At 36.2% G+C, this 26,390-nt stretch overlaps 1 protein-coding gene across 1 annotated transcript in view; it reads left to right on the top strand.

The window, feature by feature from the left end:
- Positions 1-25,836, top strand: part of PNPLA8 (patatin like phospholipase domain containing 8) — a 39,069-nt gene extending 13,233 nt beyond the window's left edge. Inside the window, exons 7-9 of the mRNA XM_005426335.3 lie at positions 1,774-1,968; positions 19,735-19,930; positions 21,743-25,836. Coding sequence (XP_005426392.1) covers positions 1,774-1,968; positions 19,735-19,930; positions 21,743-22,017 — 666 coding nt within the window. The 3' untranslated portion in view covers positions 22,018-25,836. The remainder of the gene's footprint in view (positions 1-1,773; positions 1,969-19,734; positions 19,931-21,742) is intronic.
- Positions 25,837-26,390: the final 554 nt, after the last annotated feature.

Raw genomic sequence — 26,390 nt, 5'->3', positions numbered from 1 at the left:
TTCTCACTTTGTTTGGAGTACCTGGTTTTCTCCATTCATATTCTTGAGCCCCAAGATCTCTTCTCTTCCTGTACGATAGAAAAGGCACTAAGTCATAGGAGGGGTGTTACATACAGCAGCATGAAAGATGAGAAAGCAAGGGTATTTTATTTTTGGTGAAGGATAGGGTGTGAAGAAAGAAGTGAAATATAATAGGATATATTTCAGAACAATCTGTAATTAACAGGTGTTTTGGTGTCATAGCACTATATTCAATGCTTTACTGTTAAATGGAAGATATTCACATTTTTCTAAACATAGTAACGTGTGCCTTACTGACTGCGTTCCTAGTCCGTGTCTAAAACAAGGACATGAAAAGGCTGGTGTGGTATGTTGCTTTCTGAGAGAGAAGCTATCCTGTGTTGACTTGAAAGTTATCTTTGAACTGGGATCTTTGGCTTCCTTCCATGTTCTTCAGTAATAAAATGTGAATATAAATAGAGCTGAAACTAGCTGTTCCCACTAATCTCTTTATAGTGCTGTCAGTGGTGGCACTCTTTACAAGACACAGCAAAATCAAAATAAAACACGCAGTTCTGTGCTCTGCTGCTGCTAAATTCATGACAAGATGGGTTTTTCCAGAAGGTGCTGAGCACTTTGTAACATAGACTGCATCACGGAGTGTATATAGGTATTGTCAAAAATGAAAGCATTCTTTTAATAAGTTTTCTATTATATTTTCTGAATTTTTTTTCCTACTGCTTCTGGTAGTGCTTAGAACTAAACCCTCCTTTTGAGAAAAACAGGAAACTTCCTCCATCAAATGGAGTGTGAATCAGGCAGTTTTGCTTTTGCATTGTAATGTAGAAGTTACACTTTTGTTTTCTATAAGGATGAATTTACAGTGAATAAAATTAATTAAATTAAGTAGCTGAAGAGTGAAAATGCATACAGTGATATCACAGCATTAGCTGTGCTGTTGAGTAATGTTTCATGAAAACACCCTACTCTGTAAAACAGTAAACAAGATAGAATTGAGCACCCACTTGGCTGCTGCAGTGTTGTTCTGACAGTGCCAGCCAGGCTGGCTGCATCACCTCTAAAGGTCTTGCACATTCTAACACTCATCCATAACTACATGTACTTTCTCCTTGTCATTAGATCTGCAAGATACTTTCTTTTTGTTGTCATTGTTGGGGTTTTTTCAATGGAAATACCATTTTGGCTTTTCACTTAGATGAACATATGTGATTTTTGTTACTGACAATTTAGTATCCTTACAAAAAAGCCTTGAAAGACTTTGATTCTTGTGCAGGAGAGATTCTTACTACAATTCTTTAACTCCAGTTGCAATATAAAGTAATCATTTTCTTGGAGAAAGAAATTGATTGGCAGTTCTGACATTCATATTTAATTACAGTGTTGTGTTGCTGGTTACAGACTAATGAGAATGAAATACTATTTCAAAAGGAAAAGCATTTAAAAATCACATAGTTAACACCCGCATTTTGTTTAAATATCTTAGATATTTGTAGAAACAGAATAGCCAGTGGAAACAATTAATTGCAGGTTGAAAATAGCATTTTCTTTAGGGATTTGGGTCTCTTGTTTGTGTTTTACTTTCCCTTTTAAAATTTAGCTAGACATTAATAAATGTAAATAAATAATGAACCTAGTAAGATTCCAAAGGTGCATTAATGTATACATTGAATTTCATATGGCGGGAAGTTTTCATTCTCATATTATGGTTATTATCATCATATGTAACTAATTTTTTTCCTCCTCATTTACTAGGTAGCTGCAGTAAGCACCATTGTAAACAGAGGAACACCACTGAAAGCATTTGTGTTTAGAAACTACAACCATTTTCCTGGCATAAAGTCCCATTACATGGGAGGCTGTCAGTATAAGCTGTGGCAAGCAATTAGAGCATCATCTGCTGCACCAGGTTACTTCCAGGAATATGTTTTGGGCAGTGATCTTCATCAGGTAAGTTGAAATCTTCTCCTTGAGTAAATATTTTCCAATTTTACACCTGAGAAAAAACATGGTCTGAATCTCTGAATCAAAACTAAGCAAATAAGTTGTTAGTACAAAGGAAATCTGGGACAGATGGGGTAAGAAAAGGTATTTTTAGCTTCTATAGCCCTTACAGAACTAGAAAGGCTTAAAAATCTTAGTCTTCTCAATACAACCTGAGCTCTTCTGCTATTGCTTTCTTCTCTGCCTGGGAGAAAACCTTATATGAGTTGTAAATTGCCTCTGACTTCCTGCTTGCAACTGGTATTTTGCTGAGCATTATTTCTCTAAATAGGTGGAGTAACTTAAAAATCTAACAATATTGTAAAATGTGAAAAAACCAGATTATACACTTCAGCATTCTTTTTGTTAGTGCACAAATTCAGTTTATGGTCTACTTTTTAATTCTTTCCATTGATAGCTTATTCAGCTTTACCCTACTTCTGGGCTAGTAAGAAGAGTAAGAGATGCCACAGAAGTAAGATTACACTGAGAGGACAACTGCAAAAGAAATTCCTTTGAGGATAAAGCAGTGTCTCCTATCATCACTGCATGCTGTTTTATTATATTACAGCCTCTCTTGGTAACTCTGATAAGTAAAGAACAAAGCAAATGAATTTCTTTAGTAGTTTTTTAACCATTGGCTTTTTATCCTCCAGTGCCCCTGTATTATTCTGCAGTTCTTCAGGTTTTCAAAGAATACTTCTTGCAATGCATACTAATTAAAAACTATTAGTATTTATTTTAATAAATACCTGATGCAGATCTGTGGCAGAAAAGACTACAAAGGGTGACTGAACCAGAGACCTTCAACAAAGAGAGCACAGGATTGACACTTAAGTTTAATGGAAGCATCTGTTGCATTTCTGTTGTATTAATTCATATGATGGCATTAGCCTCAAATGCTGGAAAACAAGTAGCATATTTTGAGTAATAAGATGTACCTGGATCACATACAGAATTTCTGATGCTGTCCATTAGAACACTGTGTAATATCCTTAGCATTGTAATGTGCTTGAGTAATACTGAAATTTAAAGGCTAACAGATAAATGATTATAAGATGAAATAGAGAAAAAATCGTTAGATTAAGAGGCAGTAAAAAAACCACCATGTGTACAAGCAAACAAACAGCTAGAATTTTATCTGTATAAAAACAGCATATTTCATATTTTGATTCAACATTTATAAGGTGATGAAATAATTCAGCTATCTAAAAGCTGCATAGAAATTAAGGGGGGAAGGGGAAGGGCTCACTTTCAGGCTCAGGAAGGGAGACTCCAGTTCAAGAGATTCTGAAGTTTCTTTCATTTTATTGTTTCCCCTTTTCATTTAGGGCGCTCTTCCTCCCTCCCTTCCCTGCCTGCCCCCCACAGCCTTCCTGGTATGGTGCATCTTGTTATCCTCAAAACATTTTAATCAACTACTATCTGAAATAAGCAAATAAGTTCTGACAGGTTTTTAGAACTAAAAGTGGAATAACACATCAGATTCCAAGCCAAAGCACTGCTTGAAATCCTGAAGTGTGTTCATCTTCCATCTGTACAAGCAAAACTGGGAAGGGAGCTGCTTTAGCCTTGGGAGCTGTTCCAAACTGCTCCGTAACTTATTGGATGGGTCAGTGTTAATCTACGTAAAGAAGTTTTCTTTCTCTTTCACCTTTCCACCCCTTCTTTCCTTAAATTGAAAGTATTTGGAAATTGATCTGTGCTTTTATATGAAGGATAGCTGAATAAACAACATGATTTTATAACTTCTACACAGTGCTTTACACAATTCTTCATCCAAACATAGTTTCTGAATTGCCAGACTTGTGTGAAATGCAGTAAGGCTGGTACCTCTTTCATCTATGTTCACTTACAAGTCCAGTTTACCAGACTAGGGAATGTATAATTGGTGTCAATAAAGTCAGTATTTTCAGACACACAGGACTGGAATAAAGTCTACTTATTTTTTTCCTTACTCCAGAGTCTTTGGACAAAGCCCTTCCATCTGATCTTACAAACCCCATTTCCCAAGTTCACTGTTCTTCTCTATTTGATGCATTATAATTACTAGAAAGCTAGGGCTTAGGATGCAATTCACCTTTGTCAGCCATAGAGAACTGAGTATGTTCTCAGTACTGAAGCAGTTTATTGTAGATGATGCTAAATTGTGTACTGTAGATGCTAAATTTTTGGATTCAAACTTGCTCATATAATCTGAAAAATCTCTTCTTCCCAGCCAGGAATGTTTAAACATTTGAATTCTTATAGAAACCACCTTTCATGTCTGACATGCTTTTCTTTCCCCAGATTACATTTTTTTTACCACATCTCTTTTTCCATAATTATCGGGTTTGTGTGGGGGGTACTTGGATGTCCAGGTACCAAGTTACTGCATGGCAAATGCACTATAACTGTCTTCATGCAGCTTTCTAGCAGAGATTATAAATCCACTGCACACTCTGAAACAACCTTGAATTGCCTTGTTTTAACCCTGGGGTAAGAGCCTCTGTGCATGTAGCAGACTGCTTCTTTTATTTTCCTGGGAGTTAATGGAAAGTTCATAGGAATTAAGTTAATGGGAGTTCATAGGAAAAAGCAAGATATTCAAGAGTTTTACCTCTGCTGAAATAATCAACATGAATTGAAAGAAGTACATATGCATAAATATATTTTAAAATAAATAGAATCCCAAATGCAGTCATATTCCTTCTTAAAATAGCTTTCTTACCAATATGTTAATATTGGTAACTCTTTGTTCTGATAGTTCATACCATAAATATGGGAATAGTAGATTCTTTTTAAGCATCTTTATTCTGAAAATGCACTGCAAGTGTAATTTTAAGTTCCTTGGCCAGTAGCATATATGTAATGTATATGGAAATTCTTGCTCTTTTCTGTATGTACACTGTGTAGCAGATTGAACTGCTTTTGAACTACATGAATAAATGAAGCATAACATTGTTGGATGTTTTTGATAGTACTGTGATTTTTAAAAAGGGCATCAGCACAGTGTGCATTAAGTGTAAATAATAATTTATGCCAAAGGCTTCGAAATTGCAGTATAGTGTCAGAAAGATGGTGTTTTAAGAATTTTTTCATTGATTGGGAACTTACATTAATCATAATCTATTTTCTGAACATTAACTGTGCTAGTTTCTTACCAGTTTATATATAGCCTCCCTCTGAAGTGTTGATATTTCTAAACAATTCCAAGAACAGAGTTATCTAAAATGTATGTGAAAATTCAGAATACTAAGTACAATATTTGTTTCCTAGCTTTCAAGTTTGTGACTGTTTAAGCATTATATAGAGATTGTGTTCCATATTAGCTTTCAATTGTGCATTTAAATCAGAATGAGAAACACTCTAGCAGTTCATCTGGCTGAAGGCTCTTCAAATGTGTGAAAATACTTATTTTGATAATGGAAATTTAGTGGATTTTTTAATAGTCATCCTACATATTCATGTCTTATGTTATCTAGCTTCTGTTAGAATCAGAGTCCTTTCACAAACTGGATGAAGTAGCTGAATGAGAGTTATGTATAGGGTTGAGATGAATTCTTAAAGTTCTTAGATATGACTCCAGATGTCTGTGGTGGAGTCATGGCTGAACTGAACTGTTGGCTTTGACTTGCTTTTCCATAATTGTAGAGTTACATGTGTGTGTGTGTATTTGTGTACACACACATGCCCTTTCACTGAAACATTTCACTTTCATTTCCTGTACTGGGCTGTCTCAGTGTAAAGCGTGTTATTTTTTTAATAAAGTAATAAATCCGTTTTACAGTTTTTCTGATGTCATTCTTTAGAAAGAGGTTTCTAGGTGCCTGAACACTTATTTGTGTTGCAGGTGAGCTGATGACTTGGTTTGTTAAATTTCTGCAAAAAGCCATCAGTTATTGCAAACAGCAATATTTACATTTGGGTCAATCATGCCATGCTATCTGGTTCCGCTCTGTCAAGTAAGAAAAAACAGTGCAGCTGTTGGTAGATGAGGGGAGTAGGATTAATATTCTTTGTGGTTCAAAAGAGGAACACATTAACATTCAAAGGGATTTAATCCCTGTAACATGCTTCTCCAGGAACCCTGCAAGTTAAGAGACCAGGTCATGATGTTACATTATGTTACATTATAGAAGCTGTATTGCCGCATGTCAGTTCCTTTATTTTAAAATGTATTTTTGAAGTACTGAAGGCTCTCCCCAGTCCTGCTACATCCAGTGACTTTTTTTTCTCCCTCTACTTCCCTCAGAGGGGTGTTATTTCTTGTATATATTCTTTTTCTTTTTCCCTTTTTTTTCCTTGTATTGTGAAAAACATTTGAAGCACTTAATAATGTCACTTCAGTAGACAATAAAGTATGCTGAGGAAATTATTAATTAAATTAATTAAAAGAACAATTTAGAATGTAAGAAAATCATTATGCACACTTCATTTAATGGCTTTTACAGTACAAACTAAATTTATCCCACAGGATTAATTCAAAGGGCAACAGGGATTGTGTGGTAAATTCAACAAAGCCACAGATTTTTCTGAAATAGAATACACTGAATTTAATACAAAGGACTTGATCACCTTTTTCTTGATGGCTTCCCATGAATGCATGGTTGTATTACAATTCCATTTATTATAGTGCTGATGTTGATGTATAATATTGCTCCAATAACTGTGTTTTCTTTGAGCAAGATCAGATAGTAAAGCAGTTAAATTGGCACCTAGTCTGTTAGTGGAGTTTTAATAAAGCACGTGTAACAGGATGTGTGATGAGAATACAACCTAAAAATAAAAAAAAAATGTTTGTAGTACAATAGTTATAACTAAAATTTGAAGTCACACCTTCATTGGAAAAAGATAATTCATGGTTTCTACATATTTTTCAAACTTTTATTAGGTAGCAAATCTGTAAAGCCAATTCATCTTTATAGCTTGTTGCAGGAGAGGCCTTCAAAAGTGATTTGCTTAGTGCATCCTACCCTAATTGGTTTTACATGGTAGCTTTTAAAATTAGATTCAAGGGTGCTTCCCAGGCTCTGAGAAGACATAGCATATAGGTCACATTGAAGTTCTTTTCATTCTTAGGATGTGCCACGGTGATCAGTATGCACCAGAGCTTATGCAGGCTGCGGTTTAATAGGTGTATCTTGTTCTCACAATGATAGAATCAACTCTTTCTTTGTTTCTCTGTCTACTTTTTGCCATGCACGTTTGCCTACAGCAATCAAGGCAGTGTTGCTTACTGTTTAAGGAAGAGGGAACTTACTGGCACATGTAAGTTACATGGGTATCTGCATTTCTTTCTCCCTAATGGATTCCATAGGTTTGTATAACAGCTCTGAAGGTGGATGTGCACTGTGCAGCTTACCAGCCTTTGTGAAATTGCTGTGGTTACTGTACCAGTAGTATTTTGCAGAGCAGACTGCTTGTAAGATTCCCTGCAGGGGCTTGCTAAGTGACATATTATTGGCAGATTTGTTTAGTATAATGAAATTGAGAGTGTCTGTTGTTTAGGCATTTAACTTGGAAGCATTCTGATTTTTATCTCAATTGTTTCAGAGCGATGTTTTCCTAATGTAGTCTTCAGAGGGCTTGTTGAAAAGAAGAAACAAAACCTTGCTCTCAAATAAGCTGTAATCATTTAACTATGTTTTTACTTAGACTTTTGAGTCCATGTATCTCCAGTGACACTGTTGACCAGCTAATATTTGCTATAAAACAAATCGTGTAAGATCAGAGGAGGCTGCGTAGAGTGGAAGATTGTGAACAGAGTCCATTCAGTAAGCTCTGTACTCAGTAGGTTCTGCACTCATGTTCTGATGTTGCAGCCACAATTTCTTAGATCAAAAAGAAAAGTTTTTCAGTTCTTTATAGTTTTTATTTTCCTAGGTTGTGTATTTGTCAACACTGACTTAAATGGGGCCACATTTCTAAAGAAAATGGACTTGTGATGTTCATTGCAAATAAAAGCCCAAGGATATGTGGTGTGGTTATTGATATACTTTTGCCTCTTCCCTCAAGGAAAGCTTGATTTTGATATATAGTGGTCTGGTGCTTAATATGTCTGATGCTTATATAAAGACACTCATCTTTTTTTTAAATTTTCTTAGTCTAAATATGTGAGTCTGTCTCAGTTTTTCAGAACAGACTGTTTTCTTGTTTATCCTAATGGCCTTCTGCTGTACCTGCTGCATTTTGAGTAATCTTTCTTGCAACTGGACTATTCAGTGTGTTTTTTGCATGACCCAAGACACATTTCACAACACTGAATGATATATTGGAGTCAAAATTAGCATTTCTAAATCAGAAACAAAATTCAGAGGCGTTAACTTGGTCAGGCTGGAACCCGTGTTACCTTAACAGTATGATGTGTTTCCTTTTTCAGAGGAAGATACAGCTTAGCATTACTCGCCTTTATATGTTGCCTTGCAATTTATATGTTGGTGGTTTAAATCATTGTGTGATAGTTCCCTATTCAGAGCTTTTTCATGATGATTCTGATACCAACTGTATTTTGTCATTTAGTCATGTACTTCTTAATTTAGGGGACTTGAGAAAGTGCAGAACTTTTCCTTCAGTCCTTACTCCCCATCCACCTGCCCCTACTGTGTGGATTCAGGTACTAGGTAGTTCATGTCCAAATCCTGAATGCTTCATAGCAATTATCTTCAGTGAATTCACTTTATCTCATACATTTTGTCCATTTTAAGATCAAATCCTTTAGCTGCAAACATACATTTCAGTTGCAGTGAAATGAAATGTAATGTTTGAGTCAACATGTAAAGAATAAAATTGTCTTAAGAAATTTAGGTAGCTTGCATAATTCTATAAATAAAGGGCTATAATTGGAAATCCAATTTCAGTTTGAAATTGCAATGTGAAAGGTAGAAATTAGTGGAGTCTGTACATACATTTAGATTTGACAGTTGACTGTAGAGTTAGCTTTCAGCATTGATTGTTATATGATTTTGAACAGATGAATGACCAACATGTTTTAAGTAGCATTTTTAATTGATATATCCAATAATGAGCCACCTACATTCCCTATGGGTCACTGCTAGTCTTTCTGTATTTTTCTCAATGTATTTTGAAGTTCCTGACATTTTACTGTTGTTTAATAAGCTAGCAGCTAAAAATGTAGACCAATTAATTAGGAAAACTAATATCAATATGTAATAGCAATAGCATTGATCAAGTTAATGATGTAAAAATGTATTGAGTCTAAATATTTCCATTGTTATCTTGGGAAATAAAATTTAAAGAATTTAGAAATTTTGAAAATTTAACATGGTCACATTTCACAAAGATTTGGCTATCTCCATATCTGGGATTCCTTGCTCAGTTGTAGAGGTTTCATGTTAATGTAATTGTTTGGTGCACCTTTCTCCTTAGTCCAGTATATTCTGCCATAGCATATAGAGTATTTACATGCTTCCTAAGTTGAATGTTGTCAGCAAGGACAAAACTTCTAGACTTGAGTATCCTGGAGTTATATGAATATAGAAGGATTTTATTCAGACCCATGGGTTGGGGGATCTTGTTGGTTGTTTTGGTTTTGGGGTTTTAAACTGTACTGTTAACTTACCTGTGTTTCAAAGGTGTCATAAGAGAACCCGAGTTTGGGCCTGTGTCTGAGGTCAATGTAGGTTCAGCCATGGGCCCAGTTTTTATCAGGTTACACACTGTGATCTTTGCTTGTAATATCACAGCCAATTCATCATTAGGGAAACATGGTTACAATACATACTGTTTTTGTGATGTGTGCTGTTGTTAGCTGCATAATTAATGTACTTAGATCTGTCATGCACAACTTACGCTTTTAATGAAATATCTGACAATATATTTTATTGCCAAACAATTCTTCCTTCCATGATGTCTAGTAATATTTAGCAAACTTCCTCAGTACCCTGTAAGCATACATTTTCTGTATCTGATATAAATCCATAAATTCAATGATGTCTTCAGAGCAGCAGGTCATTTTATGTGAATTAATGACTCACTGGGATGAGTTAATAATTCAAGATAATCACCTAGAAGTCTACCTCAGCCAAGCATTCATTCTAATGAATGTAAAATATATTATCAAATGTTTTGTATTTAAGAGCAATAGTATTGACAGTTCTTGGAAGCATCGATCATGACATTTGGGTGTATGCCAATTGCATTATGGTGTTGCTAGTTTTTAAGGGGGAAAAGTTATAAATACTGTATGGGAAAACAGTTGAACTGAAAAGGAAGCTTTTCAGTAAATTTTCAAATGTTATTGAATTTAGTTTTTACATTTTGTCATGTGATCTTAGTATAATGTCTCTGTAACTGGTGTGGCAGAAGTACAAATATAGCTAATGCACCTTCATATTTTCTTAAAAAAATAATGTAAAATAATGCAGCAATGGAAATTTAATATTGGTGTCATTCAATAATATAAATGCCAATGCATTTAATTTTCATATTCTGTACAAACGTTTTCTCTAGAATTTTTCCCAATGCCAGTTCAAGGGAAATCCCTTTTTCACTGCACTCTTTATGACAAGTAACTTAAGTGTGTATTTTTCTAGTAACTTAAGTGTTCATTTTTTAATTTAAACATACATCATAATTTTGAGACAGCATTTCAAAATAATGAGCACAAGGTGCTTATTTCAGGAATCTAAAGGAGCATTCTGACTCTCCCTAGATAAGGGAATTGGTTCTTTCTGTAATTGTTAGAAATTTGGTGTGTAGGATGGCATTTATATCTGTCACCAATTAGGGCCTCTGCAGGGAATCAATATAGTGCAGAATGTATTATAATTGTATGTAGTTGACCCCAGGAGTCTGCTTCTTAGCATGATTTTAAAGCAAGGGTGAATCTTCTGGATAAATTGGATTAAATATTTGTATAAGGAGACAACTGTAGGTCAATGTATGCTTTATAAAAAATGACTGAAGTTATTTAAATAAATTTCTCACTCCAACAGCAAAGTGGAACATACTGTTAGAATGAAGCAAAAACAAATTGTTCTTGGTCACTGCATTTTAGACAGAGATTTGTTAGAAATATTGACACCACCATCCATTGCTTCTCAGCAAGATGAAAACAGTTCTGCTTCTGTCCTGTTTCATGTTTATAAAACTTTTTATATTTTGCCAAATAGTTTGTTAAGGAAAATAAAGATTGCCTTTCTTACTGGGAGCTTCTATTCACCAGTTTCATCCTTAGTAATACTGTGATCAGTTTGGCTGATTACTCCCAAGAGAAAAGCCATAATTCATGTGTATTTCAAACATATTTGTATATATATAACAGAGTAGCATAATCACTTAATCTTTGTATTGAAAAGGTTATGTTTGTGCTGAAGCTACAGGGGGCTAGTTTATTGTACAGTTAAATCCGAATGTATAGATTTTTTTTTCACAAACCACTTGTCAAAAACTGTAATTTTTTAGCCCAGTGGTGCTTTGCTGAGCAAGCCTTAAAACTTAGGATACAAGTACTGACATTTTCATAATGGCACTGGGTGCCCAGAGCAGTGAGAGGACTAGGCTGGGATGTGAATCTTGAAGTTACCTTGATAGACCTTACTACCTTAGGTAGTGAAAGAATTCTCCCCTTTCTCATTCCTGTCTTCTACTCGGAGGATGTTTGCTGCTACATACATAAATGTATTGAGATGATTTTATAGACTGATTTTGCCCATTACTTCTGGAAAATAGAGTAAATGTTTTTAAAGTAGCTATTGTAGTTTTTCTAAGAAGTAACCCCTTATTACTATGCAGCAACTCAAACTCATTTGCAGCAACTAGACTTATCCTTAAGCTGCATATTTATGATATTTATGTTGACTATAAGCATAGAATTTAAAAAATACTTTTCAGAAGTCCACTTAGCCTGTCTTGTCTTGTGATAGCTTTGTACTAATTCTGTCTCCGCTTTTTCACAAAGACAGTGAAAGTAAACAACAGAGCAAGTCCGTAAGAGTGAACTAAAATGCAAAGCATGTCTGCATAGGCAGTGAGGTGAAGTGGTTACTATGGAGCCAACAAACTCAGCTTCCAAATCCCAGACTTGGCTTTCATACATTATATATCCTTCATTCAGTGCTAGATTATTTTATTCGCAAAGTTTAGGATAATTTAAATGAAACTGTGCAGCACACAAGGTGTTATACAGAACGGTTACAAGGCTCAACTTGAGTTTGACAGAATTAGGAAGCGCAATGAGAGCCTATGAATGTGGAGAATATTCTTGTGAGAAACAGCTGCTCTCCCGTGGTAAAGTATAGTACAATTTTTCAATTTTAGTATTTTAATTTCAAATAATTATTTTCAAAGTATTGATTTAAGTATGTCACTGGTGACTTCATGCCCATTCACCATAATTATTTAAATAGGACAAGATTTTCAGAAAGTCCTGTGCTACCAGGCTCCCATGTGCTCTGGAATACTTTCTTGCAGACTTCTCAGTCCATTTTCCTTCTGATTGTAGAATTTGCACCCATCTGTTTCACAGTGTTTAACCAGGCCTTTCTTTACTTCTAGAACTGTGCAAGCAGGGTATCTCCATCAGAGTTTTTATTGGAGCATTTGTTTACAAAAGGTGCATTCTTCCTGCTTTAAATAATTAAAGATATATAAGTCAAGTCACAGGGGAGCCTTGCCTGACCCTTTTGCAACTATCAAAACACTGATAGAAAATACTAGCTACAGCTTGTTACCTACCAGCAAGCTCTAAAAATATGGTTACTGTTGTATTAAGGAATTTTTGTGAAAAAATCTGTGTGAAAAAAATTCCTTGGCTTCATCTGGGAATAAGATATTAAATAAAACAGAACAACTGCATATTTACCACCTGGAAAGCATTTGACGAAAGACTGAAAACAATGTCCCAGTTCCTGAGTTCACTGCTTTGCTATCATTAGCAATTTTGCAGTTGTATTATGTTCCATTTTAATATTAACTTACTTGATTACTTCCACTATTTTTAATTTAGAAATACATATTTTTCATTTAGAATTTTTTAAGAAGCCTTTTGCTTTGCTGCTTGCCTGCCTGATGACATCGGGAGAGTTATGCCCCCTTTTCTAGTATCTCTTTGCATTAGCATTCCTACTCCAGCACTTTGTGTTTGGTGTACTGCCAGCAAATTAAGTTGACTCAAGTGTAGAATGGTTTTGCAAAGTTCAGCAGATGAAGCAGTGTCTGGCACTTGCCACAGCACTGAGCATAGCAGCAGAGAAGGGAAGGGATGACAAATGTGTGTTTGGGAAGTGAAAAAGAGAGTTTGCGATTGGATTGAGATCTAGCTAAATGAGAAGAGAGGGTGAAATGTAGGCAAGGCCAGATAATCCAAGAATGGGAGAACAGAAAGAAAGGGATCTGCCCTGGCTGTTTGCCCAACACTGAGACCTGAGTCAAAGCTTGGGCCAGTTCCACCTGTTGTGGATATAGGTCAACAGTTTAGTCATTTGTAGAGTTCCTGTAAGTTACCCTTTCTGTTAAAGATTGCAAGGTGTAAATCATAAACTCATTTATGTTAGAAAAAACCTACAAATACCAGCCTAATACTGCCCAGTCCACCACTAAACCACATCCCTAAGTACCACATCTGAATGTCTTCTAAATACCTCCAGGAATGGTGACTCTACCATTTCCCTCTTCAGTGTGTTCTAATGTTTTCTGGTGAAGACATTTTTCTTAAATGGCTAACCGGAACCTCTCCTCCCACTACAAATTTGCATTTTCTACAAGACTGAGACTGGACTGACAAAATTAAAATTCTAATAATAATAATAGATTTTGAGATGTAATTTTGTTTTACAGCTAAAATTGCATACATCTGTGATTCATGCAGTATTTCTTTAAATAGAGTAGACTCTTAGGAAAACTAGAGGAGGAGGAGAGGGCCTCAGGTGGTTATCTGGTCCAGCCTCCTGTTCAAAACAGGCTAAACCTCAAAGTTGGGTTGGGTTGCTCAGGACTTTGCCCAGCTTAGTTTTGAAAATATCCAAGGGTGGAGATTCCACAGCTGCTCCAGCTCTTATTCTGTACTTTTTGAAAAAATCTGGGTGTTTCTGCTTTAGATAGTGGAACACTATGATTCGCTTCTTCCTTGGCTTTCTCTTTTTAACGGGGTAAGCAAACCTACTTCTCTGCGTCTCGTCTCATATGTTATGTGCTTCAGGCCCCAAACCATCTTAGTGTTTCTTTACTGTATGTGTTCCAGTTCTTCAGTGTTTTTTAACTGGGTGTCAAAAGCTGCACAAAGTATCTATCCCCAGTCTGGCCTTGTGCATACTGAAAAAAAGGGGATAAGCACTTCTCTTGATCTATTGGTTTTGCTTTTAGGCCCAGTGTATGTCGGTAATGTGTAATTTATTGATTTTTCTGTTCACATGGACTCTGTGTGCACACAGGCAGCGCCATTCCATAGGGACATAGCTAACAATGTAGAGGAAAGGAGTGACACATTGAAGACATTCCATCTGTCCAAAAGGAACTGATAAACTTAATACGAACCAAAAAGGTTTAGGGCTGCGCATAAAGTTAGCAATGCTTTGTAGAATTTGAATTGTAGCTTAAAGCTTATAGTATAAAGTGAAAATATCACTTTATATCAACAAGAGTTTTGCACCATCATTTATGGGATAAAGATCCTTATTTTGTTTTCATTATTTTGTTTTGAGACAAACAGGGATTGATGTTGCATCTCTGTAGCTGTAGATCAGATAAATTTGCCTTGTTTATTTCCAGTTGTTTAATTGCACAGAAGTTCAGAGTGGCAAGAAAGCTCATGGAATCTAGCATGGATGAGGAAGCTGTTGTTAGTTACCAAGGCATTCCATGCTATTGGCAATCATTCAGTGTTTATGTTTATAGCATTTTGGTAAATGTGTTTTTATAAATATATTTTAAAAGCCCAATGCTTACAATAAGATATTGTAATTAGTAAGTTATAAATAATTTAGATACATTTATATAGTATTTTATAGCTATAGAATAAATTTAACAGAATGAGAAAAAAAATTAAGACAGCAGATTTAGCAGCTCTCCAAAACAAGGATCAGTGAAGTTTCTTGTGATCTCAGTATCTTTTGTGCAAAACTGTCAAGTCAGTCATTTGGGAATTCTGTTCCTGTGTCTCAAGGGCAAGCATGGAGAAGTTATATGTCATGATTTCTTAAAATTAATTTTAAAATATTTAGATCTGGCTTTCATATTTCTGGATTGCTAGTTCAGTAGACATCTTGGGATGGGCTTTTTTCCAGTTTTATGAAGTTAGAGGAATTATTCAGAAACAGAAGGGTTGGTTTCTGTTCTTTAATTTTGAGAATGGAAAATTCTTTGTTGTTTAGATTTTTTTTGAATGCACATAAATGAAATCGTAACTAATTTTAAAAATGGTGAAAATACTTTTTCACAAGAATTTCAGCTTTTTGCATAATTAGCTGTATTGTTTCTGGAGCTGCAGATTTAAAAACATTACTGCAGTATTTCCTTCACCAAGTCCTTAATATTACAGTTTAACTAACAGCATTATTTTCTCCTTTAGTAGTTGATCATCGTAAGCAAAAGCAGTATGATGAACATGGCTTTTAACAGAGTAATATTATTTGAAGTATTGATTAGGATGTGGTTACTATCACCCATAGTCTCTTTGGAAGGGAAGAAACAAGTCAGTTGCCTTTCTTAGTCCTGCTTCTACCTTTCAAAAACTGACATGTGTCTATTATCTGTATAAATGCTAGAAGTTGTGTCTAAACTGCAAGTCATTAGGAATTTACTGTCATTACAATAAACCTAAATTGGAGAATGTTTAAATATGGAAATCATTACACAAAGCCATTAGTTATCATCACAAACACATTTGGTACGTATATTTTATGTTCCTTTGATCTTTTATTTGTCAGTATTACAAAAATATTGTAGCATTCTACTATAATATACCCTTAAACTTCAGATAACACTAATTTTCCCATGGTGTAGCAGTCATGTTTAATTATATTGACAGTATCAGTGGAAAGTATTTTGTAAGCATGTTTTAAACCTAGGATTTAAAGAAATAATTAAGCACCACTATGGTAATTATTAAGATTTTAGATAAAGATTCATGGGGAATCATATAAAGGACAAAAATGTCCTTGTATTTAGTTTTCTAGACTAAACATGAGCAAAGGATGATAGGCACTGAAGAGACCATTCATGTTAGCAGTGTGTTTAGTGTTTTGAGCAAGGTGGATGGTATCCAGAGAGGCTTCAAAGAGCTTTTTGTAGGTTGAAATGAAAGGTTAATTAAAAGAAAGCAAACTCAAAAAACTAAGCTCAGTAATCCTAGTTTTATGTATCTAGCACAGCTGTAGTTACAAGGAGTTTCTGTAAAATGTTTTTCATCTTTAAAACCTTTTTTATTCTAAGCTATTCCTGGGTAGAGTTGCTTTTCCTTATTGTTCTAGTAATGTGGTGGTCAGAAAAGGGAACTTTAGAATACAGGGAGTCCTTGCATTATACCTATTATAGTAAATACTGTCTTTCTTTTATATTTTACTTGTTTGTATAGATTCTGAATGGATACATCTATCTTCATCTCTGCTATTGGTAATGTTCTCAAGCTTAAGTTTTGCCTTTATGACTTCTGGTTTTAGGCAACCAAAAAAAAAGCTCTGTTTAATTCAAATTCCGAATTAATCTATTTCTTGGTTGGAGTGGTCATTTTACTTCCAGGAAGTGCTGAATGTACTCCTTAAGATTCGGTGAATCAAAAATCTCACTATCTGAATGCGTCTCAGGCTTACTGTCATTCACACTAATTCTTATTAGTCCTGAAGTATTTTATCCCAGCTTCATCACCTACACTTTTAATGTTAAAACTTTTAACACTAGATGTTGCTAGCAAAAGATGTCTCTCCTCAATTCCAGAGTAGCATTTGTTCGTAGTAATATTGGGCTGAATTCTGATCTTCAGACGACTTAAAGAAGCCTCATATTCCCAGGGCTGGTCCTCACAGGACCTTGAATCATCCTGATTCCTGATGAAAGGACAGTACAGAAGAGCTCAAGCCACAAAGGAGATCTGTCAAGTGCATTGGTGACAGCAGCTGTCCTAGTTATGGTGGACCAACAAGGAAAGATGCTTTGCTGGACCTGGTGATTATGAAGAATAAAGAACTGGTCAGGGATATGAAAGTTTTAAGAAAGCCTTGGCTATAGTGTCTGTGAGACAGTGGAGGTCAGGAGGAAGCAGGGGGAAAAGGCAGGATTAGAGCACTACATTTCAGGAAAGCAGACCTCATCCTCTTTAGAGCTCTGCTTGGAAGAGTCACATGGACTATGACCTTGAAGAGAAGATGGGTCTAGGACAGCTGGCTGTTAGTCTGTAATCACTCCCTCCAAATCAGCAAAGGACCACCCCAATAAGCAGGAAATCAAGCAAAGATGGCAGGCAGGGATGAGCAAGGATGTCCTAACTGAACTCCAACATAAAAAGGAAGTGTACAAAAGGTGTAGGAGGGACAATGATCCGGAAGTATAGATGTCGTGTCCAGTCTTGCAGAGGTGGGGCTAGGGAAACAAAAGCTGGTGTGGAGAGGGATATAAAAGGCAACAACAAAAGATTCTAAAAGTACAAAACCAGCAAAAAGACTAGGGAAAATGTGGGTCTACTACTGACTGGGACAAGAGAGCTTGTGACAAAGTATTTGGAAAAGTCCAAGATGCTTAATGCTGCCCTTGTCTCAGTCTACACCAGTAAAAACGGCTTTCAGGAATCCCAGGCCCCTGCAGCTAAAGTCTGGTGCAAGGAGGACTTGTACTTGGGGGAGGAGAGCCAGGTTAGGGAGCAGTTAAATGAGCTGGTCATACGTAAATTTGTAAGGTCTGATGTGTTGCACCTGTGAATGCTGATGGAGCTGGCTGATGCCATTGTTAGGTGACTTGATTATTTTGAAATGATCGTGGCTATTGGGAAAGCAGACACCATTCATGTCTTCAGCAACAGTAAGAAGAAAGCTGTGGGGAACTTCAGGCTTGTTGACTTCAGCCCCAATGCCTTGGGAGATGGTAGAGGAAATTCTCCAGAAAAGGACTTATAAAGTCATGAAGTACAAAAAGGTGCTCATGAGTAGTCAGCACGGATTTACAAAGTAGTTTACTCATGATTGAGAAACCCTGGCAGCCATCTGCAATTGGTAGACAAGTAGAAGACATTGGATGCTTCAACTTCATGAAGCCTTCGACACTTACCTCCCGTAATACCATAGACAAGTTGACAAAGTTGGGTTAGGTAGAGACAGTGAGGTAGATACAAACTAGCTGAATGACTAGGCCCAAGCTGGGATCAGTGTCACAAAGTCAAGTTGGAAGCAAGACACTAGAGGTGTACCTATACTGGGGCAAATTCTATTTAGTGTCTTCATTAATGATCTGGATGACTGGACAGAGTATGCCTGCAGGGATTGCATGGATGTTACAAACATGGGAGGAATGACTGGTACATGATGGTTGGGCCACCACTCAAAGGGACCTCAACAGACTGAGTAATTCTCATGAAGTTGAAAAAGGCAAAAGGCAGAGCCCTGCATATACAGAGGAATAGTCTTATTACACTGAGTTATAAAACAGCTTGGCAGAGAAGGACCTTGGGGTGCTGGTGGGCAACAAGCTCAACAAGAGTGATGCCCACTTGCAGTAGAAAGGGCCAACAGCATCCTGGGCTGCATCAGCAACAGTGCTGCCAGTGGTCATGGGGGATGGTCCTTCCTCTGTGCACTGCTGAGGCCACATCTGGAGTGCTGGCTCCAGTTTCCCAGTACAATAGAGACATGAGTCTATTGAAGTTAGTCCAGTTCAGGGCCACAGAGATGATTAAGGGACTCTCCTGTCAGGAGGGACTGAGTCAGCTGAGACTATTCAGCCAAGAGAAGAATAGACTCTGGAAGGGAATGTGTACCAATCAAGAATGGGAGGGAAAGATGAGGAAGCCGTGGTCTTCCTGGTAGTGCCCACTGGTAGGACAAGAGGCAGTGGTGTAAATATAAACACAGGAAATTTCATCTGAACACAGGAAAAATATTTTGCTGTGAGGGTGGTCAAACACTGGAGCAGGTTACCCACAGGGATTTTGGAGTCTCCATTTGTGGAGATACTTAAAACCCAACTGGACATGGCCTTGGGCAGCATGTACCTGACCCTGTGTGAGCAGGGCGGTTGGACCAGATGAGCTCACTAAGTTCTTTCTAACTCTTAAATCAAAGCTGTAACATCCTGTGTAATGACTATGTTTACAAAGTAAGGTTTGGTCAAGCTTAGCTCTTGTGATTTTTCTTTTTTAATTTGTTTTGGGATCTTCAGGTAGTGATTTGGGTTTTGTTACAGAAAATTTCCTTGTAATATCACTAGTAAGCATTTCAAGGGGCAGATTTTTGATTAAGAAATTGTTAATATGTGTATCTGTCTTACTGAAAAGGTCTTCAAAAATGAAGTCATAACTTCTCTAGAAACTCCAGTGAACGCTGCTGTCTCAGCATACCACTTGTATATAATGCAGCAGAACCGAGCACAGCCCCAGCAGCTGCTCTGGCAGTGCCTGGAAGGCCAAGCTAGGAAGCTGCTTTATCATACAAACAGATTCAGTTCAATTTCACAAAACTTGGAAATTAATGCTTATGGGTTTTCATTGGTTTTGTATATCAGGGCTATGCTAGTTTGATTTACAGTTGCAGTTTCTTTTGTGATTGTATGTTATGTGTAGTACCAATATTTGTATTTCTTGTTAATTTACAGGATGGAGGTCTGCTCCTAAACAATCCTTCTGCACTGGCAGTTCATGAGTGCAAGTGTCTCTGGCCCAATGTTCCACTGCAGTGTCTGATTTCGCTGGGCACTGGTCGGTACGAAAGTGAGGTAAAGACCAATGTCACACACACCAGTCTGAAAGCCAAACTGACGAATGTTATCAACAGTGCAACTGATACAGAAGGTTGGTGTCTTAAGATACACTTGTACTGTGACTGTCTTCAATTTTATTTATGGTTCTTAGAATTATAGTTCCAATTCAGAGAACAATCTTCAAACTTTTGTCTTTCCTGTTCTCTTCTCTACCAGCCTCATGAAACTGAATTGAAGCATGTCTCTTTGTAACTTACTGTGTATAGTTTTAGTACCAGTATTACTATTAGGATAAATATTTTTACTTGACATTTAGGATGAAAGGCATATTCAGGAATTAATTTTTAAATATTTTCTTCTATTTTATTTGTTTTTCCCATAATGCAGAAATGCTTAGTAGTTAATATAGAACATTTATTTTCAACACCTTCAGAAAATATGCTTTTATACCTGTACTTTTCCAAGGACTGTACTGTATCTTCCAATGCTGATGATTTCCATTGCTGTCAGGAAGAGCCAAGCATCTGTTTTCTAAAATAAAATTCTGTTCCTAGATAGAAGTACACTGGAACTCTGTCACTAGCAGTTTACATCTGTTTTATTTTGGTAAACAGGAAATACACAGATAATTTCCCCCTCCCATTACAAGGGAAAGTGATACTGCAAAAAGCCAGGGAACAAGAAATGGTCTTATGGTCTAGTTCCCTTGCTGTATGGTCTCTGTCAGCTGACTGTCACGAGTTGGAGAAAACTAGATTTAGGATTGCCTTTTGGATTTTGCGCAGCTGTGGAAAGGCAGTGGGAATTGTGGGAAGGAGATATGTGCTGTCCACTTTCTATCAGAAAGTTTCATTGCAGCTGAAAAATGAGGCAAGAAATTTGAAGGGAAAAGGAAGAAAGGAAAGTTCATTGTGGAGACCAAAGGAAAAGAAATTGAAAGAGAAGAGAGTAGATTTGAGCAAATGGGAACTTGTATTACAAAGGAAAAAAGGGAGAGTATTAAATAGGGCAAGAAAGACTGGATGTGGTGAGACAAGAACAGACATAGCTGAGTAGTTTGCAGGAGGAGAGGCCAAGACAAGATTATTTCAGATTTACAAGAATCTTTTGCTTTTATCTTATACCTGATATTTTTTTCACTTCAAACTTTTTATATGACAATAAATGTTTAAAAGAATGGAGGAACACGGTAACAATACAAAGAAGATAGAATGAATGCTGAAGGAAGTGATAGAAATGGAATTTTAAGTGAGCCAACAAAAAGATCTAAAGGGAGAAAGAAACAGGTTATAAAAAAAGAATATATAAATGCCTTACATAGTTTTTTATTTTAGTACTTAACTGAAGTCATATAATTTTAACTTGAATATTTTAAATTAAATGCATGTTAAATTCAAGCTCAAATATATCGTAATATATTTTTTAAAAATTAATAGTTGTAAACAAAATAAAGCTTTAGTCCTACATATTTTTGTGAACATACCTGTTGTTTTCATAATACCTACTTCTGTCAGTACTAAGTGTAACAAATCACAGCTATCCTGAAATGGGAATATGGAAGTTACATTCCTGCTCTTCAGGATATGCTCTTAGTTGTTAAGGAATGGAATGTAATTAAAAATCTAGATAGCTACAAACTTTACTTAATTGTCATACCAGTGAAGTTGTCTTGGAATAAAAGATGAATGTTTTCCAGAGTAAACAGAGCTACAAGGTCATTTACAAGTCTTCTAATGAGAAAGGGATTTCGATGAGGCAGTGGTAGAAAAATGTTTACTCAGCAAAGCAGCACATATTTACTCTTACTGTGTCATTCCAGAGCAGTTTTTGTTCAGATCACTTGCAGGACTGTTTGACTCTCTCGTGTGAGTTTAACTGTTTTCTTCATTTGTTTTCCATACAGAAGTCCACACCATGCTGGATGCACTGTTACCTCCAGATAGTTATTTCAGATTTAACCCTCTCATGAATGAAGACATACCTCTGGATGAAAGCCGTAAAGAGAAACTCAATCAGCTGCAGACAGATGGAATTCGTTATTTAGAACGAAATGAAGAAAAACTGAGAAAAGCTGCAAGAATATTAACACAAGAAAAATCAGCTTTGCAGAGGTTTCAGGACTGGTTAAAATTAAAGGCTGACATGTATGAAGGCTTGCCGTTTCTTTCCAAATTATGAATAAGTAATGCATGAAAGATAAATGTAAATCTTGTTCCAGAAAATCCATTTGGTACTGTAAAGGCAGAATGTTGATTCAGAGTAAATAACATCTTTGGAAAGCTATCAGAATTCTGGGGAAAGCCATTCAGGATGGCTGTTTTGTGCACACTTGTTACAAGGTTTTAAGGTGTCAATTATTTTTTGAGCTTAATGAATCTTACTGTTGCTCTACTTTAATTTCTAAAGTCGGTAAAACTGAAAATTATGGAAACAATTGTGCAATGCATTTTTGGATCTATGTGCTATGATTGTGGCAGAAAACCTTTATTTATCAACTACCAGGCTTATTCAAAGTTAATTTAAAAAATCCTCATTCACTTTAGTGTAGGCAATATACCTGTTAGGCTCTTCTGTAGGCAGTGAATTTAATAGAAATGTAATATTCTTGCAAAAACTCTGCCTGTGTTAATTGCACTTTTACATCTGAAAGATAACATTTAAATTTGTTTTTTTATTTTAGTGGATTTTGTACATAACAGTATTGAGTAAAATGTCTGGATGACTATAAATGGCCTATTAAATTATCAACATTATCTGGTATTTTTAGAACTTTCTGCTTATTGTTTTTATGGGAATAACTTCAGATTGATTAACTCTTTATTTGAAAGTAATCCCGAGCCCCAAAACTTCACTTAAACAGCTATGCCAGTTACAGGATAAAGGAAATAAAATATTGAAATAGTTCATATGAATGAGAAAGTTTCTTAGGGAAACTTAAGTTTTGGGTGCCAGACTTCAGGTGTAGCTCTAGTCAAGAAGAAAATTAGAAGTTGCAGCATCAAATTATATAAATTTCCTTTTGTCTTCCAACTTTCATATGTGCATTCTCCTGAAATTATGTCAGGGCTGTGAAGTTAACATTTAGAGCTTAGTCCAGTCCTATCACCCATTCCTTTGTCTGTACTTCCTGCATATGCCATGAGGGATCCTGTGAGCTGTGACAACCCAGTGTCTCAACCAGCATTTTCAACAACAGGAAGGTACATGGGAGTTTTTCAAAACAGTGCAGTGAAATTTGAGGTAGACACAGCTGCTGTCACATGTTGGCACGTACCTGTTAATAAGATTCTTTGCCAGGTGCGTGGGGGAATGTTTGTCTTGTAGTAGACAGCTACCGCACATGAGAATATTGACTGGATAAAATGTAATTTCTATGCAGTAGCTAAAGCATCCAGTTTCACCAAAATCAGTGCATTTGTCACTTTGCTGTTTGGAACTAATCGCCTGCCATTATCTACTAAAAATAACATTTATTATGATAGTCACCTTCTGTACTTGTTTTAAAACATTGAAAATGTTATTAGACTGCAGTTCGGAAAGGAGCTATGGGGCAGACAGCTGAGATCCTTGGAAGTGCTTCATCATGTTCTGGACTATGCAAGAAAACATTTGATTGAGTTGTTCTTTTTTTTTCTTTAATTTGATATATTTTTAATTTTGACCTGTGTCATTTTACTCAGATATTCATCCTTTTCATCCTGAGTTCTCTCCTTAAGTTTGCCACACAAGGCAGAGATTTATGATTATAATCCAGCTTTCATTTATACAGCCTCTCTTTTGCATTCCAATTACTAAGAACTAAGTAGAAGAATAATGAGATCAAAGATTTCCCATAGGTGTGAGATGATTTAAGCATATAAAGAAGAAATGTCAACATTATTCTGGTAGAAGTACATTGTACAGGGTTAAACCGTGTTGCACAATAAGTCAAAACAAACAGTATCAGGTAGTCTCATGTAATAACATACATTGCACACTTCTCTGCAAAGAGCAAAGTCACAGCATCATCCATGAGATATCAAAGGCATTATTCTGAATTCATAAGTTTCCAGTCACAGTTTTTTGGGGCAAGTATTATCTAAGGGGACAGGTACCTTTAGTGAACAAAGTGATAACATTTCCATTTAATTTTTTTATATAAATAAAACCTCATGTTCTGGAGGATTTTATTTCAAATAGGGTAAGATCTGGATTTGTGGTGATACTGTTTTTGCTGGAAGCTGCTGTCATATCTTCATTCACCCCTTTTCCCCCTCTACTGCTATAACAGTATTTTTCTTAAGCTTGGCTTTTGAAAGTACATATGGAAATGAGTTGAGCTATAGAGTAATTAATTCAGACTGTTTTAGGCATCTGTGTACATAAATTCACAAGGTGCTTGTATTGAATGCCTTCCAATTAACTTGATCCTCAGTGTTGCAAATGCTGCACTGTCATCAGGCACTAATGAGTTTTTTCTCCTCTGTAAACCATTTTAAAATGTGGAGATGCAATAGGTATATTCACTTGGAGATGCAATAGGTATTTCATTTTGAAGTTTTTAGTTACTTCAAAAAAAATCAGCAGTTTGTCAGAAATCCTAACTACTATGGATGTGTTCCTGCAGCATTCCATATAAAGTAAAATTATTTTCAGGAAGTTTGAGGCATTGGCTGTGGAACACTGCATGATACTTCAACAGCAGAAAATTGAATAAGAACTGTAGTGGAATGAGATCTCACTAAATTAGGAAACAGGATTTTAATCAAAGGGGCTTATTGATAGGAAGCAGAGGAATTAGCACTGGGTCAAATACAAGCAGGTTTTAACTGATCGTTTTGATGGACTGAAGAACATGATAATTCTCTTCACAGATGAATCTAGGAGGGATCCATGAGTATTTTGAATAATATGATTTCAGTGCAGCATGGATTTGAGAAAGTGAAAATATCATATTTGCAAAATTGACAAAATGTCTTTCCTCTGATTTTGAAAGGCAGAAAGAAAGAGTCCAGACTAGGAAATTAAGAGGAATAGTCATAAAATAATCTCTCTTTATGCAAAGTCAGAAAGAGAAAAGCCTCTTAGGTTTTCTTAGATGCCCTCTTAGATCACCTCTTAGTTTCTAATTATCTATGCAGAAGGAGATGTTAATTAAAGGAAGTTTCATTACCAAAGGAAAGAAAATAAAACTTTTAAATGTCGAAGTGTGATCACTTTTAAGCTACTTCCTGTCAATGTCCATTCCAGCAGTAAAATGAAGATACTGATTCTATTGCACAAGCTGCAGGCAGCCGCAGTTGACTATAATTATAGTTTTGGTCAGTGCTATTAGAGAAAGAGATATTCAGACTAAAACAGATGCAAAGAAGGGCTGCCAAAAGGAAGATTAGGAGAGTGTGGTTTGTTTCATCCAGCAAAACAAGGGCTCGATTCAGGGAACCTGCTGCTGTTTAAAAATACTTCAAGAAGGAAAAGATGACAGGCTAAGGGACAACACTTGCATAATACCAAAAGTGCTCAAACTTGGAAAGTAAATTTAACCTGAAAGTAAAAGGTGCTAAACGTGTTCAGAGCAAGGTTACAGAATGGCTACACAGAATCAAAAGAGCAAAAGAAACTGATTTAATGTAAATTTTAGAAATCAGCCTCCTGAAGGGGGTTCTATAATGCATTGTGCCTACCAGTATCCATGGCCAACTGAATCCCTCTAACCTATGTGGCAGGTGAGAACTCATTGATCCCTCATATATAGCAGAATCCATAGGCTTGTGGAAATGTCTAACAGCTTCTTCCCTTTAGTTCTAATACATAAGGATTTTGTCTTGTCTTTGATCCATTACTTGTATTTCATTTATTTTGCTTTTCTTGCTGATCTGGTAAAGGGAGCTGATACAAGCTGAAGTAATACAAGACAAATGAAAGGTGAAAGAAAAATCTGGTATGTGCTTACTATTTATTGGTCACATTAATTTTTCATCAAAGATTAAAATACTTATATTTTGCTGGGTCAACAAACAGTGCTGGTTTTCTTCCATTACAAGATTGCTCTCAGAATGACAAGTATTAAATACAAACATAATCTGTTGCAGGGGAGGATGTGTTAAGGCCTCCTCTTTCAGCTTAAGGACTGCACCTCAGGCCAGCTGTGATACTAACCCATAGACTTTTACATTAACTACATAAGGCAAGACAGAAAACCCAGTTGTTTGGGTTTTTTCACACTATTGCTTAAACAGGGAGCCAGATTTTCAGACCTTGCAGAATTGGTCTGTTTGAAGGACAGTTTGCTGCTAGAAGTAAGATATATTATTGCTGCAATCATACTCATTTATGAAGAAAACTAAGCATGCTAAATGCCTCTTCCTCAAACTGCAGGAAAAAGATGAGTAGGTTCTTTCCTTGCTCCAGCTGCTGAGGAGTAAACTCAAAGAGGTGCTGCCCCCCCAATTCCTCTGCTCGCTGCTCAGACTCCTCATTCCCATACCTGCAGTTGTGTCTGCTCCTGGTATGTGCCTGTTAGTTCCAGTGTGCTGCCTGGTCCAATACTCTGCTGATGGCCTTCACTGTTT

This window comes from Geospiza fortis, unplaced genomic scaffold (assembly GCF_000277835.1).
Source record: "Geospiza fortis unplaced genomic scaffold, GeoFor_1.0 scaffold429, whole genome shotgun sequence".
NCBI lineage: Eukaryota > Metazoa > Chordata > Aves > Passeriformes > Thraupidae > Geospiza > Geospiza fortis.
Note: the sequence above shows the minus strand (reverse complement) of the source record. Positions and strands in the feature narration are given on the sequence as shown.